The sequence below is a fragment of the Entelurus aequoreus genome, linkage group LG21 (genome assembly GCF_033978785.1).
Source record: "Entelurus aequoreus isolate RoL-2023_Sb linkage group LG21, RoL_Eaeq_v1.1, whole genome shotgun sequence".
Taxonomy (NCBI): domain Eukaryota; kingdom Metazoa; phylum Chordata; class Actinopteri; order Syngnathiformes; family Syngnathidae; genus Entelurus; species Entelurus aequoreus.
The window spans coordinates 39,750,456-39,768,779 of record NC_084751.1 but is presented as its reverse complement, the minus strand read 5'-3'; the positions used below and the strand labels follow the sequence as shown (position 1 = coordinate 39,768,779).

Below are 18,324 nucleotides of genomic sequence, written 5' to 3'. Positions count from 1 at the left end.
GCGCATATTTGTAACAGTGTTAAAGTTGTTTATACGGTCACCCTCAGTGTGACCTGTATGGCTGTTGACCAAATATGCCTTGCATTCACTTGTGTGTGTGAAAAGCTGTAGATATTATGTGACTGGGCCGGCACGCAAAGGCAGTGCCTTTAAGGTTTATTGGCGCTCTGTACTGTACTGTACACGGCGGCGTTTTAAAAAGTCATGAATTTTGCTTTTTGAAACAGATACCGATCATTTTGAAACCGATACCGATAATTTCCGATTTTACATTTTAAAGCATGTATCGGCCGATAATATCGGCTGTCCGATATTATCAAACATCCCTAGTTTTTTTTAGTAGTATAATCATACAGACATCGAGACGGTATACGAAAACTGAAGCAAATATTTGGCAAAAATTGTCCGAAGCATACAAAAACGTTGTTACCACTCTACAGCAGAAACATTAAATGCTTCACTGAGTTGCCCTTCTTTTTTTATCTTGGTAATGGTAATATATTTTTCAAATCTTTCCACAGCCATCAAGGTGAAGTGTCAAGGCTCATGTGGGATCTCAACCAAAGTTACCGACACCTCTTGGACTGTGGAGGAACAGTACCTAAACAGCACGCTATCTGTTGCTGACAAAGGTAATTGTCAAGGTTTCTTTTGCGCTTCGGTTAGCTGTTATTGACCATCTTCAATGTCATTATTGTAACTTTGAACTACAATATTGTTGTAACTGCACAGTGTCCACACCTTGCAGATGATGTATGATCGTTTATGTGGGCTTGTAGACAGTAATTCCCAACCACTGTGCCAAGAGATCATCAGAGCATGACAATCTCTTAGAGTTGGATCAATGTTTAACTCTGACAGCTTCATGTCTACTTTTAATAGATAGATAAATAATTATCTTTCGAAGAAGGCTTCTAAATTTTGTTTCTACGGTTGCAGTTTTCTAGAAATTATAAAAGCTACTACTCAATTATAAAACCTTTATTGAGAATTACATTTATTTTCAAAATGTACAAACTTTCAATGGACAAACCCCCCAAAATAGTGACTATTTGTAATATTATTTTTTTAAGTTTATTGGAAACTACTGCAAGTTTATAAACTTTGCATTGAGGTCAGAATAATTTTGAGTACAGATCAAGGTTCAGTTTGGGTAAATGACAGTGATTGTTTCTGTCTAATATGTATAGGATTATTTAAGATAGGGTAAGAAATAGATTATTTATCCCACAATGGGGAAATTCTACAGTTGCACATTCACACACAGCACGAGCAGGAAAACATGACTTCAAAAGAAGTAGAATGAAAGCTAAATTCATTGTGTTGTGGCTCAGTTAAAATTTAGGGCAAATGCAGGGCCGTTGCTAGGAATTCTGGGCCCCCTGAAAGAGTATTGGTGTTGGCCCCTCTACCCTATTCATTGCCACCTTCAATGTCCTTGTTTTTCAGTGTTCTTGACGGTGCCTGGTGTAATACACCCAATTTGTTTCCTTCTTCACGATTAACCATTTAACAAGTCAGAGTATTAGTATGTTAATTATGTATTATTAGTTGTCTCTTAACTTTGTTGTATTTAGGCTATTCGAATTTCCCACTAATAACACACTTTACAAGACCACATTGAACACCTCATGATAAAGTAATTAATAAGTATAAGCATCTAACAAAGGTCATTATTCAGTTACTCAGTAATAATTATTATTAATAATAATGTTTAATAATTACTCATTAATTGTTAATTACTGAGTACAACTTGAATGTGTCATAATACATACCAATGCAGTCTCTGATGGGCGCATATTGGGGCACTGTCTGACAGTGATATGTGTCTAACATATAAGCACCGTCACACTGTTGCTCTACAACAGGGTTTTTCAACCACTGTGCATACTAGTGTGCCGTGAGATACAGTTTGGTGTGCCGTGGGAGATTATCTAATTTCACCTATTTGGGTAAAAAATATTTTTTGCAAACCAGTAATTATAGTCTGCAAATGATGTGTTGTTGTTGAGTGTCTGTGCGGTGTAGAGCTCAGCAGAGTAACCGTGTAATACTCTTCCATATCAGTAGGTGGCGGCCGGTAGCTAATTGCTTTGTAGATGTCGGAAACAGCGGGAGGCAGTGTGCAGGTAAAAAGGTGTCTAATGCTTGAACCAAAAATAAACAAAAGGTGAGTGCCCCTAAGAAAAGGCATTGAAGCTTAGGGAAGGCTATGCAGAACGAAACTAAAACTGAACTGGCTACAAAGTAAACAAAAACAGAATGCTGGACGACAGCAAAGACTTACAGTGTGTTGAGCAAAGACCGCGTCCACAAAGTACATCCGAACATGACATGACAATCAACAATGTCCCCACAAAGAAAAAGAAAAACAACTGAAATATTCTTGATTGCTAAAACAAAGTAGATGCGGGAAATATCGCTCAAAGGAAGACATGAAAAGAGAAAAAGCCACCAAAATAGGAGTGCATGACAAGAACTAAAACACTACACACAGGAAAACAGCAGCAAACCCCAAATAAGTCACGGTGTGATGTGACAGGTGGTGACAGTACACCTACTTTGAGACAAGAGCTATATTGATGCATGGTTGGTTATGGTTTAAGTCATATCCATCAATTGCGACAACGACTTTTTACTGTCAACTGAGTTTCGTTTTTTAATGATTTCTGCTGGTGGTGTGCCTTCGGATTTTTTCAACGCAAAAAAAGTGCCTTGGCTCAAAAAAGGTTGAAAAACACTGCTCTACAACATAGGTGTCAAACTCAAGGCACGGGGGCCAAATCTGGCCCGCCACATTATTTTATGTGGCCCGCGAAAGCCTGGAAATAATATGCGTTAATAAACCGTTAATTTGCCGTAAAATCACCTTTGGTACTGTTTTTTTCCATATACAGTATAGTATTACACTAAAACATAAAAAAAAGAAAAGAAAAATGGTTAAAAAAACTGGCAGCTCTGTTGCTTGAATTTAACCGCTAAAAACAGTGGTATTGTTTTTCCATTCCATTCCATTTATTAAATTGTTTATATGCTGTAAAAAAAAACACTGCTTTTACTGTAAAATTCCAGTGACTGAGCTGCCAGTTTTTAAAGTAAAATTGTAATATTTTTTTTGCAGCTTATGTAAAAAAATAAATTGTTAATGTATTATATATAGACACATGTATATTCATATATTACTCATTGTTAAACACGGCCCTCTAAGGGCAACCTTAACTGCGATGTGGCCCTCAATGAAAACGAGTTTGACACCCCTGCTCTACAATGAACTGGCAACTTTTTTTAATGAACTTGACTGTCCAGAGTGTAGTGGGCCAGATGACAGCTAACATAGGCTCCAGAGTCCAGCCTGCACTCTGTCAAAGGTAATAAAGACATTAAATGAATGAACAAGTAGGCTAATTGTTTTAGCCACTCCAGTAGTTTTACTCTCACCATTCTTAAAAAAACAACTTAATGTCGTGGATCCCTACTGTGCTGCTTTTACTCCTGGCCTTCTTTTCAACTCTTTTTTTTGGTGCCCTGACTTGTGCTAATTTCTTAACCCTGCTGGAATTGGTTCGCGCTCACTTAATTCCGATGAAAAAGAACCATGGAAATTATGAACCGTCGTGTGGACCAATTTTCCGCCTAATTTTTCATGTTCATCTGTCCATTTCTTTTTGTACCTTTCTTTCTTTTTCTTTCTCTGTGTAGCGGGAGTGCCAGAGCTTATCCCAGCCCACACTCGTGTGTGAGCAAATGCGCAAAACCCCTGAGCATTCTTTGGACCACATGTGAGCAACATCAGACCTGCACACTGTCGCCACACCAGCATCACACACACATCTGTCCCAAATGTTTTATTATAATAATCAATTAACCACAGTCATTTCCATTGTTATTATTTCCTGATATGAATGGTTTGACCCACTGTCTACAAAAATAAAAAATCTTGTTTTTCATGAGCTGTATGTCTGGGTTAGGGTCTTGCTGGAGAAGTATTCGAGACATTCACCCCTTTCTGAGATCACATTTTGTTAATCTTAAAACATTCACATTTTGCACAATGAGATGTGTGCTGTAGCACAAGCATTTGATACAGTGTACAACTTTTTGTCAGTAAAATGCAGAATTATTTTTTTTTTTACATGCATTTAATCGAGGAACAGCATTTCATAATTAATATTTAAAAATGAACCTTTTTATAACATGACACTATAATAATGTGTTTGGAGAGTGTGGGTGTAATGTTTGTTTGTTTTGCCAAAATAAGAGTTTGCATGCATCATTTAACTCTGCTGCTATAATCTAACCTGCAAAACCGCAACGCGCACACATAACATGTTATTGACATTGATCGGCTGGGTGTAAACCGTATCCAGGGTTTTTCCTGGCTCAAATTAAGGCAGAGGTGGTACAATCCTGACCATGCCCCAACATTTTAACGCAAAATTTTTTTCTTTTTTTTCAGTTTACAGTAATATGCTGTAAAGAACACTGTACAATTTATTGGAATTTCTATTAATTTGATGGGTAGTTTGCTGTAAAATCATAAGTCAAGCAGATATTTAAGTATTTATTTTTATTTAGACAAAAAAATTTTGGAAAGTATAATAATATACTGTAATATTTGTTGCAATAATGGATACTATTAAAGTTTAAAAGGCATGCAATTTCAAGCAGTACGTATATTTTTTTTAGCAAAATGCAAAAAACCCTAGCAGCCCTAATAATACTATTGTAAATAGTGATGGGTATCGTTTACATTTTAACCTTTAAAAACGAGGCCGGTGCCTGAACCGGTACCTAGAAAATGGAAAACTCACAAGTTTTTGTAAAAAAAACAAAAAAACAGTACATTTTTATTCTTTAATCAATATATCAAAAAATCAAAGTTTACTTTTATAGCCCTTAATCACAAATGTCTTAAATGGCTGCACAAGCCACAACGACATCCTCGGCTCAGATCCCACATTAGAGCAAGAATGAGAAACATTGGAGGGGACAATGAGTTAAAAAAAAAAATTCAAAACCATAACCAACCCTGCATCACTATAGCTCGTCTCAAAGTAGGTGTACTGTCACGACCTGTCACATCATGCTGTGACTTATTTGGACTATTTTGGTGTTTTCCTGTGTGTAGTGTTTTAGTTCTTGTCTGGCGCTCCTATTTTGTTGTTGATTGTCATGTCATGTATGGATGTACTTTGTGGACGCCGTCTGCGCCACACGCTGTAAGTCTTTGCTGTCATCCAGCATTCTGTTTGTGTTTACTTTGCAGCCAGTTCAGTTTTATTTTCGTTTTGCATAGCCATCTCTAAGCTTCGATGCCTTCTGTTTATTTTTGGTTTAAGCATTAGATACCTTTTCACCTGCACGCTGCCTCTCGCTGTCGTTTGCATATTGTGATCACGACAAATCATGTTCCTGACGTCTACAAAGCAATTAGCTACCTGCTGCCACCTACTGATATGGAAGAGTATTACACGGTTACTCTGCCAAGCTCTTGACAGCACAGACAATAATTACTGGTTTGCAAAGAATATTTTCAACCCAATTAGGTGAAATTACATAATTTCCCATGGCACACCAAACAATATCTCACGGTACACTAGTGTGCCACGGCACAGTGGTTGAAAAACACTGACATAGATCACATGATAACTAAGTAATACATTCACAAATAAGAAATACAATAAACAACAAATTGTCAACTTAAAAAAAAGGAACTGCATTTGTAAATCAATGAGCCTTAGAGTGATAATACAACCCAATCAACCCCTCAGTACACGCCTCGCAGAGCATGGTATAAATAATTCATGGCACTGACTCTCTCTCTGGGCTCCTCCTTATCGCTGCTGCTGTTCCGTATCCCATTCTCACTCTGAAAATGGCCTGCTGTGCCCTTAGGGTGAAAGCAACACGAGACAAGAAAGGTAACAAACTACGTCACTCATACCACTGATATGAACTCCTTAACTCGCAAAACAAACAATGCACTCTATGGATGATGGGTAAAAGGTTTTGGGAAAAGTGATAACGCGTGTGAACACGTCAATATATTCCACTCTGCATCCTGTCACTATTATCACAAAATGACTATCAGGAAGCAACCGTCTTCCTCCTACTGCAGCTGTACAATTGTATAGCTCGTTAGAGCAAGCTGAATTGATGGATGCCAATCAATGCTGGTCACAAAAAAACAATACCTGTGGCTTGTACATTGCAGTTTGGTCATTGCTGACAGACGAGGCTACTGCTCACTGTTATTGTGTATGACTGTTCGAGGAATTATTCCACCTTAGCAGAATGGAATGGTTGGAAAGGTCTTATTATCTTAAGGTTGGGAAAGCTCTGTTCTGTCGCAGCCAAATACCATGATTCCACCCTGTGTTTGTATCTACGCTCATACACACACATAGAATACTTCCTAGTTTCGATGATGAAAAGAGGTGCCAGGTACAAGATAGAGCAAAATATTGTAATCTGATTGTAATCTGATATTTCCTGCAAATGGGTGCATTTCTACTCTATATTTTAACTTTAGATTTATTCTCATATCAAACTCTTTTGGCTGTCTTTTTGACACTTACATCCAGCGCCCCCCTCCACACCCCGGATTATAAATAATTTAAATAATTCAATGTGATTATCTTGTGTGATGACTGTATTATGATGATAGTATATATCTGATAGTATATATCTGTATCATGAATCAATTTAAGTGGACCCCGACTTAAACAAGTTGAAAAACTTATTCGGGTGTTACCATTTAGTGGTCAATTGTACGGAATATGTACTTCACTGTGCAACCTACTAATAAAAGTCTCAATCAATCAATCAAAACACATAGAATCATCATACTGCTGTGATTATATGCATCAAGTGTTCATTCAAGGCTAAGGCAAAATATCGAGATATATATCGTGTATCACAATATGGCCTTAAAATATCGCAATATTAAAAAAAGGCCATATCGCCCAGCCCTAGTTCAATGATGCCATTTCTGTTTGTCATGTATCATTTTGTCCATTTTGTGTTTATCCTTGAATAAACAGGTCAGCTTCTTGTTACCAACCATTGTGTATTATTCAAACTCCCCTAATTCAGCTGGCTAGTTGTTATCAAGAGTACTAAAACCCTTTTCAACATGATTCTGACAACTAAGTAGCTAAATAACTTTAAACTTTAATACATGCTCGGATAGGCCAGTATCGGTCAGTATCGGTATCGGTCAGTATCGGTATCAGATCGGAAGTGCAAAAACAATATCGGATCGGATCGGAAGTGCAAAAACCTGGATCGGGACATCCCTAATAGACAGTGCAAAGCCCCTCTAAGTTGATATCACCTTCATTGTGGCAAATAAACTACATTTATCATAACTACCATTATCACAGGGGGATTGGAAAAAGAGGCTAAAATAACAACTCATCGAGCCAGAGAACAGCCAACAGAATACTAAAAACTTTATGACAGACCGCCTTAAAAAACGGAATGGAATATTACGTTTTTTACCCAGAATGTACAGTACATGAAAATAAAGAATGTGGGATTTACAATATTATCTATGAACGATAAAAAACTGAATATTGACAACATATGAACGTCACACCCCCTCTCGATCGACATATTTTACAATCAAGCGAAACGCAACAAAAATGCAACAAACACAGCGAAATATGAACGCGAAGTGGCCTAGTGGTTAGAGTGTCCGCCCTGAGATCGGTAGGTCGTGAGTTCGAACCCCGGCCGAGTCATACCAAAGACTATAAAAATGGGACCCATTACCTCCCTGCTTGGCACTCAGCATCAAGCGTTGGAATTGGGGATTAAATCACCAAAATGATCCCCGGGCGTGGCCACCGCTGCTGCTCACTGCTCCCCTCATCTCCCAGGGGGTGAGGTTGTATGGGTCAAACGCAAAGGATAATCTCACCACACCTAGTGTGTGTGTGTGTGACAATCATTGGTACTTTAACTTTAACTTAAAAAAAAACAAAAAAAACACCTACTATCTGATATATCACTAAGCTTTAGAACTTTGTTGTAAAAATCTCCTTCCGCGTCTGTCCCTGACACCCGCATTTCAGGCTGGCCGCTCTGAAAACACTCTGTGGAAACGCTCCCCACCCACACTGCTTGGTGCCTCGTCTGAGCTGCTGTGACTTAGATTACCATAGTAACTAGTATATCAGGCAAAAGCGCAGATTCCAACCATTGAAATACTTTGTATACGGTAGTTCAAGACTTATGATCATTTGAAAACATCACTGCACATCATAATGGCAGCTACAGTTTCCATCTAAAGGATCTAAAAAAATGATTTGGGAATGTCCGGCGGGCCAGATTGAAAAGCTTAACGGGCCTTAAAGGCCTACTGAAATTTTTTTTTTTTATTTAAACGGGGATAGCAGATCCATTCTATGTGTCATACTTGATCATTTCGCGATATTGCCATATTTTTGCTGAAAGGATTTAGTAGAGAACAATGACGATAAAGATCGCAACTTTTGGTATCTGATAAAAAAAAGCCTTGCCCCTACCGGAAGTAGCGTGACGTAGTCAGTTGAAAGGCTCCTCACATTTTCCTATTGTTTTCAATGCAGCTAGAGCGATTCGGACCGAGAAAGCGACGATTACCCCATTAATTTGAACGAGGGTGAAAGATTTGTGGATGAGGAACGTTAGAGTGAAGGACTAGAATGCAGTGCAAGACATATCTTTTTTCGCTCTGACCGTAACTTAGGTACAAGCTGGCTCATTGGATTCCACACTCTCTCCTTTTTCTATTGTGGATCACGGATTTTTATTTTAAACCACCTCGGATACTATATCCTCTTGAAAATGAGAGTCTAAAACGCGAAATGGACATTCACAGTGACTTTTATCTCCACGACAATTCATAGACGAAACACTTTAGCTACAGAGCTAACGTGATAGCATCGTGCTTAACTGCAGATAGAAACAAAATAAATAAATCCCTGACTGGAAGGATAGACAGAAGATCAACAATACTATTAAACCATGGACATGTAAATACACGGTTAATGCTTTCCAGGCTGGCAAAGGTTAACAATGCTGTTGCTAACGACGCCATTGAAGCTAACTTAGCAACCGGACCTCACAGAGCTATGCTTAAAACATTAGCTATCCACCTACGCCAGCCAGCCCTCATCTGCTCATCAACACCCGTGCTCACCTGCGTTCCAGCGATCGACGGTGCGAGGAAGGACTTCACCCGATCACAGATGCGGTCGGCGAGACGGAGGAAGTTAAGGTGAGTTCGGCGGCTAGCGCGTCTGCTATCCATCTCTGTCCTCCTGGCTGTGTTGCTGTAGTCCGCCGCTGATACACCGATCCCACCTACAACTTTCTTCTTTGCAGTCTCCATTGTTCATTAAACAAATTGCAAAAGATTCACCAACACAGATGTCCAGAATACTGTGGAATTTTGAAATGAAAACAGAGCTTTTTTGTATTGTATTCAATGGGGTACCAATACTTCCGTATCAACCGTTTACGTCACGTGCATACGTCATCATATCTAGACGTTTTCAACCGGAAGTGTGGCGGGAAATTTAAAATTGCACTTTATAAGTTAACCCGGCCGTATTGGCATGTGTTGCAATGTTAAGATTTCATTATTGATATATAAACTATCAGACTGCGTGGTCGGTAGTAGTGGGTTTCAGTAGGCCTTTAATTTGCCCAGGTCTGGTGTAAATGGTTGATTGTCTATATTTTTGCAAGTTATTGACTGATACAAGGCTTTGAGTCAAGTTAAACTAAGCCAGCATTATTATTGTATCCATAAAGGCAGACTTGCTTAAAGGATGCTGACCTGAACTTGTACTGATGCAAAAGCAAAGCACTCATTCCAGGGGGCGATCGCTGCCTTGCTTGTAGGTTATTGATTAACCCTGCTGAGAACTGCATTGGCAGCCTTCAAGTTTTGGCTATGACTCATTCGACTAATAATCACCTGTAGTTTCTGTTGGTTAAGGACAGTTAAAGGGGTATGTTGTTTGAAGGGACTTGAATCCTTGAAAGGTCCTTTAATCCTAATGTTCACTTCTAACAACACCACCATCTAATTCATCAATGAAATACAATCCCAATTAGAAAAAAATTAAGCCCCTCTGGCACGGTACCACCTGGACATCTAATGTTTGTAGTGAGTACAATCATGAAGGAACAAACACTTATCTCTCCTGCAAATGTGTTTTTTCATTATTTCAATTGTTTGCACTTTGGGTAAAAGCTTGTTTTTTTTTTACAGGAACTCTGTCTGCTGGTGAACACAATTTCCCTTTTCAGTTTCTTATACCAGGTACGGACTTTCTTTTTCACTGTCTTGCTTATTAACGTCATGGCTTGTTGTGTGCGGCACACCTTCTGTTATTTGCATTGTTGCATGGACTGGCTAACTGATAACACTATGTTAAGCTGGATGCCACAAAGCCGATACCCACAGAGTCGTGATAGGGCGAGCATGGGAAAGCAAATAGTGATTCATAGTTCATAGGTTTGGTTATTGTGTTGTTAATGTGTGTTTCTTATCTTCCTCATTACCCTCAAAGCACAGATTCTAAACTGCTAGTGCATGACTGTGCAAGTAACCACAAGATCAGCCAAACACACTTAGTAACCACCAGCACCCCCTGTTAAGTCTGCTATCTCACACACGTTTTAGTGTAGGCTGAAGGATATGCAGTTATTTTTAGTCCTGCTCCTGTTGTGCAGTCTGGGTTAATTGGTCGCCATGCCCCCTTGCATTTCCTCACCCCTCCTTAGGCCCTCTGACAGAAAGGGCTTGCATAAACAGAGCATGAACAATAATATTAGCATACAGAGTGGAAAACTTGTTCTCAAGCTCTGTCACATAGTTATTTTTCTCATTTAAATATGTGAGATAATGTGATCAAACAGCCTTCAAAAGGGTCAAAGTAGTTAAAACATTACGGGTTTGATATTTTTGTTTAGAACTGAAGTTTATTAAGATATTTGAGCAAAAAAAAGTAAAAAGTTAAAATTTTCGCCCTTCAAAAATTGAGAGCTGCACTTTTTGGGGGGAATTTTGCCTATACTTCACAATCCTTATGACAGAAGACAAAATGTTTGTTTTTCTTTTTGCATTCTAACTAGAGATGTCCGATAATGGCTTTTTTGCAGATATCCGATATTCCAATATTGTCCAACTCTTAATGACCGATTCCGATATCAACCGATACTGATATCAGTATCGGTTGATATCGGAATCCCTATATACAGTCGTGGAATTAACACATTATTATGCCTAATTTTGTTGTGATGCCCCGCTGGATGCATTAAACAATGTAACAAGGTTTTCCAAAATAAATCAACTCAAGCTATGGAAAAAAATGCCAACATGGCACTGCCATATTTATTATTGAAGTCACAAAGTGCATTATTTTTTTTAACATGCCTCAAAACAGCAGCTTGGAATTTGGGACAAGCTCTCCCTGAGAGAGCATGAGGAGGTTGAGGTGGGCGGAGTTGTGGGGGGTAGGGGGTAGCGGGGGGTGTATATTGTAGCGTCCCGGAAGAGTTAGTGCTGCAAGGGGTTCTGGGTATTTGTTCTGTTGTGTTTATGTTGTGTTACGGTGCGGATGTTCTCCCGAAATGTGTTTGTCATTCTTGTTTGGTGTGGGTTCACAGTGTGGCGCATATTTGTAACAGCGTTAAAGTTGTTTATACGGTCACCCTCAGTGTGACCTGTATGGCTGTTGACCAAGTATGCCTTGCATTCACTTGTGTGTGAAAAGCCGTAGATATTATGTGACTGGGCCGGCATGCAAAGGCAGTGCCTTTAAGGTTTATTGGCGCTCTGTACTTCTCCCTACGTCCATGTACACAGCGGCGTTTTAAAAAGTCATGAATTATACTTTTTGAAACCGATATCGATAATTTTGAAACCGATACCGATCATTTCCGATATTACATTTTAAAGCATTTATCGGCTGATAATATCGGCAGTCCGATAATATCGGACATCTCTAATTCTAACATGTAAAAATTGGCTCGTTCCAAGTCCTAGGCGTCAAAGTCAAGGCCCGTGGGCCGGATGAATTATCTATGGCCAACCGTAATAATATTTGATTAGTTTTATAACCGGCCCTCAGGCCACAGCCGCCTGCTGCTGTTTTGCACGCACCAATACTCTCCATCAGTGACTTCATGGGGTCCCAGGGACCCCATCAAGTCATAAAAATGGGGTCCCACAGTACATTTTTAGGGTTCCACTTTTTTGTAACCGTTTTGAAAACAAATGCATCCGGAAGCAACTGTCAGTAAGCGGCTTGAAGATGATCTGTAAAACATAATCCATGCAACATTTTGACCAAAGAACCACCATTACATGTTATGTAGACCACAAGGAAGTGTTTTACATTTAGAAAAAAATAAAAAAATATGACTCTTTTAATGCGCCTCATAATCCAGTGCGCCTTACATGTGAAAAAAGATAAAAAATAGACCATTCATCGGCAGCGCGCCTTAAAATCCAGTGCGCCCTATGGTCTGGAAAATACGGTACTTGAAGCATCCCAGTGTTGCCTGCCTCCAGACGGCATGAGTCTGCTTCTTGCTTTGTTTCGTGCTGCCTGGCTGTCTGTGCAAGGAGGGCAGCCGCCTGCCTCTCCTGTTTAAATCTTAGACATCAACAGCAGACTTGTCCCTGGAGCGACATCTCAATGAGGAACAGGCGAGAAGGAAGTAAAACAATGAGAGAGACTCTGCACTCAATCTGTCTTTAGAATCTGTCTGTGGTTATTGGAATTTTGTACCAGTTCTAATAGTTCTAATTTGTCCTCGTATTCTCGCAGCCGCTGTACCGACTTCTTTTGAAGGACCTTTTGGAAAGACTGTCTACGATCTGAGAGCAGCCATTGACACGCCTCGCTTCGCAAAGGACTACAAAGCCCAGAAGCCCTTTTACCTCCTCAACCTGCTAAACCTCAATGAGGTGCCAGACATTGATGTAAGGCAGATCTTATTAAACAACCACCTCTTAATACATTTCCTAATATTCGAGTGTGAAGCGACTGTTATGAGAATCAGCACCTCCAAGTCCGAGTCCATGGGTCTCGCCCGGAAAAGGGTGGAGTGCCATCTCCGGGTTGGGGAGGAGACCCTGCCCCAAGTAGAGGAGTTCAAGTACCTCTGAGTCTTGTTCACGAGTGAGGGAAGAGTGGATCGTGAGATCGACAGGCGTCTTCAGTAATGCGGACGCTGTATCGATCCGTTGTGGTGAAGAAGGAGCTGAGCCGGAAGGCAAAGCTCTCAATTTACCGGTCGATCTACATTCTCATCCTCACCTATGGTCATGAGCTTTGGGTTATGATCGAAAGGACAAGATCACGGGTAAAAGCGGCCGAAATGAGTTTCCTCCGCCAGGTGGCGGGTCTCTCCCTTAGAGATAGGGTGAGAAGCTCTGCCATCCGGGGGAGCTCAAAGTAAAGCCGCTGCTCCTCCACATCGAGAGGAGCCAGGTGAGGTGGTTCGGGCATCTGGTCAGGATGCCACCCAAACGCCTCCCTAGGGAGGTGTTTAGGGCACGTCCGACCGGTAGGAGGCCACAGGGAAGACCCAGGACACGTTGGGAAGACTTTGTCTCCCGGCTGGCCTGGGAACACCTCGTTATCCCCCTGGAAGAGCTGGACGAAGTGGCTGGGGAGAGGAAAGTCTGAGCTTCCCTGCTTAAGCTGCTGCGGAAGAAGATGGATGGATGGATGGATGGCACTTGCCTTTACTCACTTGTTTGAGTTCCTGTTTTAGCCATCGTGAGTGTTAGTTTCCTAAAACTCAGTAGCATCTAACGTTCTTCTTTGTTTCTGCAGCAACTGAGCTACGCCGTTACAACAAAGAAGTTCAGCTACCTGCTCGTAAAGACGGGGACCCTGATGCTTAAAACTTGCACTGACCTCAGGGGCTACATTCCTGGTCAGGTGATCAAGTTAGCCACAGAGATCCACAACAAGTCTGGAAAAGACACAGGATGTGTTCTCGCAAGTCTCATACAGGTAACACTCAAACCTGGACAGGAATAATTGGGGTAAGACGCTGATGTCTCTTGTTTTCATGTTGGCATTTAAGCTAGCGAGCTGGCGCCAGTCAATCTGTGAGTTTATGAAAGTGCAGTTATCAATAACCTTTTTTTGATCATTTTAGTTTAGGACGGTAATACTAACCTTTGGGAGTTTTACCACGTTTATCATGAATACCATTTATCGTAGCATCCCTAAGTATTAGTAGGGAAATTACAACAGGACCTTTTGGGGCAGCAATTATTGGAGAACTAGAAGGCTACTGGCGGAGGTTTGACGGTTTTAGCAGAAAAAAGAGATACATTAAACAGTTTGCACGTCTAACAAATGATTATTAATGCACTCTTTTGTCCCCGAAATATGTGCATTCACAGTAAGTTATTATTTAAAACAGTTTTAAATTGTCACATGTATTTGTTTTTCCAAGATAGTTAACATTTTTACATTAAGAGGGTCTGAAAATTTGATCTTGAGAATGTGCAGATACACCCTGTCCAGGAACTTTAAGAGCTCCTTCTCGATGCACTCCTTTGTTGTCGAATGTTTAAGGGTTTTGTCATGATAGAGGACATCTTCAGTGTTCTGGCTGACGCCAGAAGGTTCTCATCCAGGAGTCTATAGTACACGTCCATGTTTGTCTGCCTCTCAGTCTGCGGTCAAGTCTTCTTTAACTCTTAGCTGAATGTTTCAGTGTTTCAGTGCCTCCAAACTTGGCAAGTTAAATTGAACGCCAAAAAGCTAAATTTTTGTCGTTGAAGACCCCCTCCCCCCTCCGTTCGCCGGCGCAAAGCGACCTCGTACACATGCGCGAAAAATGCGCATAGTCCCCTCCAGTGTTGCTTTGTGTGCAAGTTCGTAAAATAAATGTAACTTATCTGAACAATATCCAGTGTTGTGGTATTTCAATTAACTGGAATCCAGTGTGCTGTGGGACCCTATTGTAGTGAATCACACCTGAGCCATCATATTGTACATCAATCAATCTAGGGATCTAGAAATCTGGGGCCGTATTTATCAAGCTTCTTAGAATTACTCCTAAGAAGTCTGCTAAGAGTTGACTTAAGAGTAAATACATTCTTCGCTGAAAGCTGCACTTAAAAGTTAGTTATCAAGCGTCTTACTCACACTTTCAGCGAAGTGTAAGACTGAATATTAAGTGTCACACTCAGAGCTGAATTACGACATTATTATGTGCCGTAAACGGAATTTTAGGTGACGTCATTTCTGTGTCCATAGAAATGACCAATCACGGAAGGGAATCCCTTGTCTAAGAATAAAGAAATATCTTAGAAATATTTAAGTGGACATTGGGAGTGTATATTTTGACAATAAACTACAAAATAATACAAAACAAACTAGTCCCGCCCGCACTCACGCTACCGCTCCCTCTCTTCTCTCGCCCACACACTCACTGATGTCACTCACCTCACACATACGCTACTCTCATAACATTTTCTTTCCAATTCATTAATTAGGCAACTCATTTGAAACTGGTGTGGGTGGCTCTATATATACTAGCCCACTGCAGCCACATGCAGAAATCAACAAGGAATCGAAAATTATTAAATCTGTGACAAAAATAATACCCGCACTGTCTAAACGATACCGTTTGATCAGCTGCTCGTCATCAAACAAAGCCAGGACATCCTACCGCTCCCTGAACGTTCGCACACGTCTCTCTCGCCTCAGTGCCATCCCCTGCTGGCAACTCCTAACCACTTAAGACACCTCTGAAGGTCTCTTAAATATCGTGGAGAGTAGGAGTGATTCTTAGACTTAAGAAAGTTGAGAAATAGCTTTTATTCTTAAGTTTGAGAGTAGGACTAAATTTCGCAATTTCTCAGGACTTAAGTGTAAAATGGCACTCTAAGACGCTTGATAAATACGGCCCCTGGTCTCTTTTGCCTTCACCCTCATTGTCCATCCGTTTTTGGTGACTTTTAATACTCTGGACCTAGGCTTTGAGTCTGCGACATACATGGCGGACAATAACTGATACAGTCTGCTTTGCCAGTCCAAAAGCATTCGCTGTTTTCCATAGTCTTCCCTCGTCGGCCAGGTAATACAAAGCACACGCTACCTTTTTATCACATCCACGGGAGCCCGCATTCTCGTTGTCTCTCCTTCGACAAATGGACTAAGTTTTTCGGTGTTACCATATCTGAGTTATTGTGTAGAAATATGGGGAAATAACTACAAAAGTACACTTCATTCATTAACGGTGTTACAAAAAAGATCAGTTAGAATAATACATCATGTTGGATATAGAGAACATACAAACCCTTTATTTATTGAATGGAAAACTCTTCAAACTTAGTGTTTACAAAGTGCAAAGAAGAAGAACCATGATGAACATTCTGAATTTATTTCATCCATCCATTCATTTTCAAAATAATCGTACTCATTACTTCACCGAGTATTATTTATGTATTTATTTATTTATTTGTATTGTGATTACTTATGGAGTATATTGTGAATAAATAGAGAACAGGAAGCGAACAAAAGTTTTCGCAACTGTTATGTAAAAGAAAAAGGGTAGGATTAAATAAGCTCTGCTTCTTCCTACTCCTTTTCGAACATGTTGAAAAGAGAAACTGGAAATTGTGATGTATCATGTTGTATGCTTGCATGTTCAAATAAAAATAAACTCAAACTCACATTCGAAAGTTCTCTTGCCGTCTGAGAAGTGTTGTATCCAAAATAGCTGCAATCGTGCGTTTCCTTCTCTTAACGTATTCATGTGTGATTTCCATAAGCGTCTGTACATGTAGAAGGAGAAACACGGACATGTCTGGATGACTCGCCTCCATCTTTCAAGTGGTTACCTCCGAGTTACGAAACCGGTTGTTATGAAGCTGGCTATGGCGCGTTCTTTCTGATGTCACTTCCTGTGTGGGGCGCGCTCTTTCTGGCGTCACTTCCTCTCCGAACTCAGTTTGTAAACGATCGATGAGTCCATACAAAGCTAAGAGCCGGAGATTCAAGAAATACACGGCGCACTTATCCGTGTAAACAATTACCCAAGGAGGGGAACCTTAAACGATGGTTTAGTGTGGCTGACACAAGGCTTAGGCTAAATAATTATTTGTTTAAGGAGTTATCCGGCTTAATGTAGACAGGGCCTCAGAACCATGAGGTAAGATCTTGCAAGGAGATCTATATAGGGAAATTGACTATCTTGTATTTCGTTCTTTTTCACATTTTTGGTGAGCCCCCTACTGGTTGACACTAATATCACTCTATCAAAAAAAATGTCCCCTGCATATTTTATTGATATTCTGTGTCTGTTTTAAACCCATAAAATGACGGACTGTTCATGTGTTGTAAGGGGATACATTTACAAATTGTCAGGAGATCGAGTCATACTTCCCCCCACTGTAAATACATGCAAACATTATCAGATCATGATGTGTAATGTCTATTGTTCAAATGTACGGCGGTGAAAATGAATTTCCCCAAGGGGACCCATAAATCTATATCTATTTAAATCTCCTTAGAGTGGAGATTCAAACCTAGAAGTGCTGACCGCGAGGAGGACTGTACCTACCATTTGAGGCAAATCAGGGTGTCTTTGGACAGTCAACTATTCCACAATTTGATTCAGATGAGTCTAATTTGACTTATTAAACTCTCAAGCTACAAAACCCAAATACAATGGCAGAATACAATGATTTGCAAATTCTTTTCAACTTCTATTCAATTGAATACACTGCAAAGACAAGATATTTAATGTTTGAACTGAGAAACACAATTTTTTTTATAATCATTAACTTACAGCAACACATTGCAAAAAAGTTGGCACAGGGGCATTTGTACCACTGTGTTACATGGCCTTTCCTTTTAACAACACTCAGTAAACGTTTGGGAACTGAGGAGACCGGCGGCGATTCTGGGTGTTGTTGATAAATGGCTTCGCTTTACATAGTAGAATTTTAACTTGCACTTACAGATGTAGCGACGAACTGTAGTTACTGACAGTGGATTTCTGAAGTGTTCCTGAGCCCATGTGGTGATATCCTTTACACACTGATATCGTTTTTTGATGCAGTACCGCCTTAGGAATCGAAGGTCATGGGCATTGCCGTTTACGTGCAGTGATTTCTCCAGATTCTCTGAACCTTTTGATGATATTACGGATCGTAGATGGTAAAATCACTAAATTCCTTGCAATAGCTCGTTGAGAAATGTTGTTTATAAACTGTTTGACAATTTGCTCACACATTTGTTCACAAAGTGGTGACCCTCGCCCCATCCTTGTTTGTGAATGACT

The 18,324-nt window shown here is 40.1% G+C and overlaps 1 protein-coding gene across 2 annotated transcripts in view; it reads left to right on the top strand.

The window, feature by feature from the left end:
- The window catches only part of arrdc1b (arrestin domain containing 1b), a 66,088-nt gene that overhangs the window by 35,481 nt on the left and 12,283 nt on the right, over positions 1–18,324 (top strand). For both annotated transcript variants that reach the window (XM_062031673.1, XM_062031672.1), the window contains exons 2-5: positions 522–632; positions 10,268–10,318; positions 12,834–12,988; positions 13,848–14,030. In XM_062031673.1, the coding sequence (XP_061887657.1) occupies positions 522–632; positions 10,268–10,318; positions 12,834–12,988; positions 13,848–14,030 (500 nt within the window). The remainder of the gene's footprint in view (positions 1–521; positions 633–10,267; positions 10,319–12,833; positions 12,989–13,847; positions 14,031–18,324) is intronic.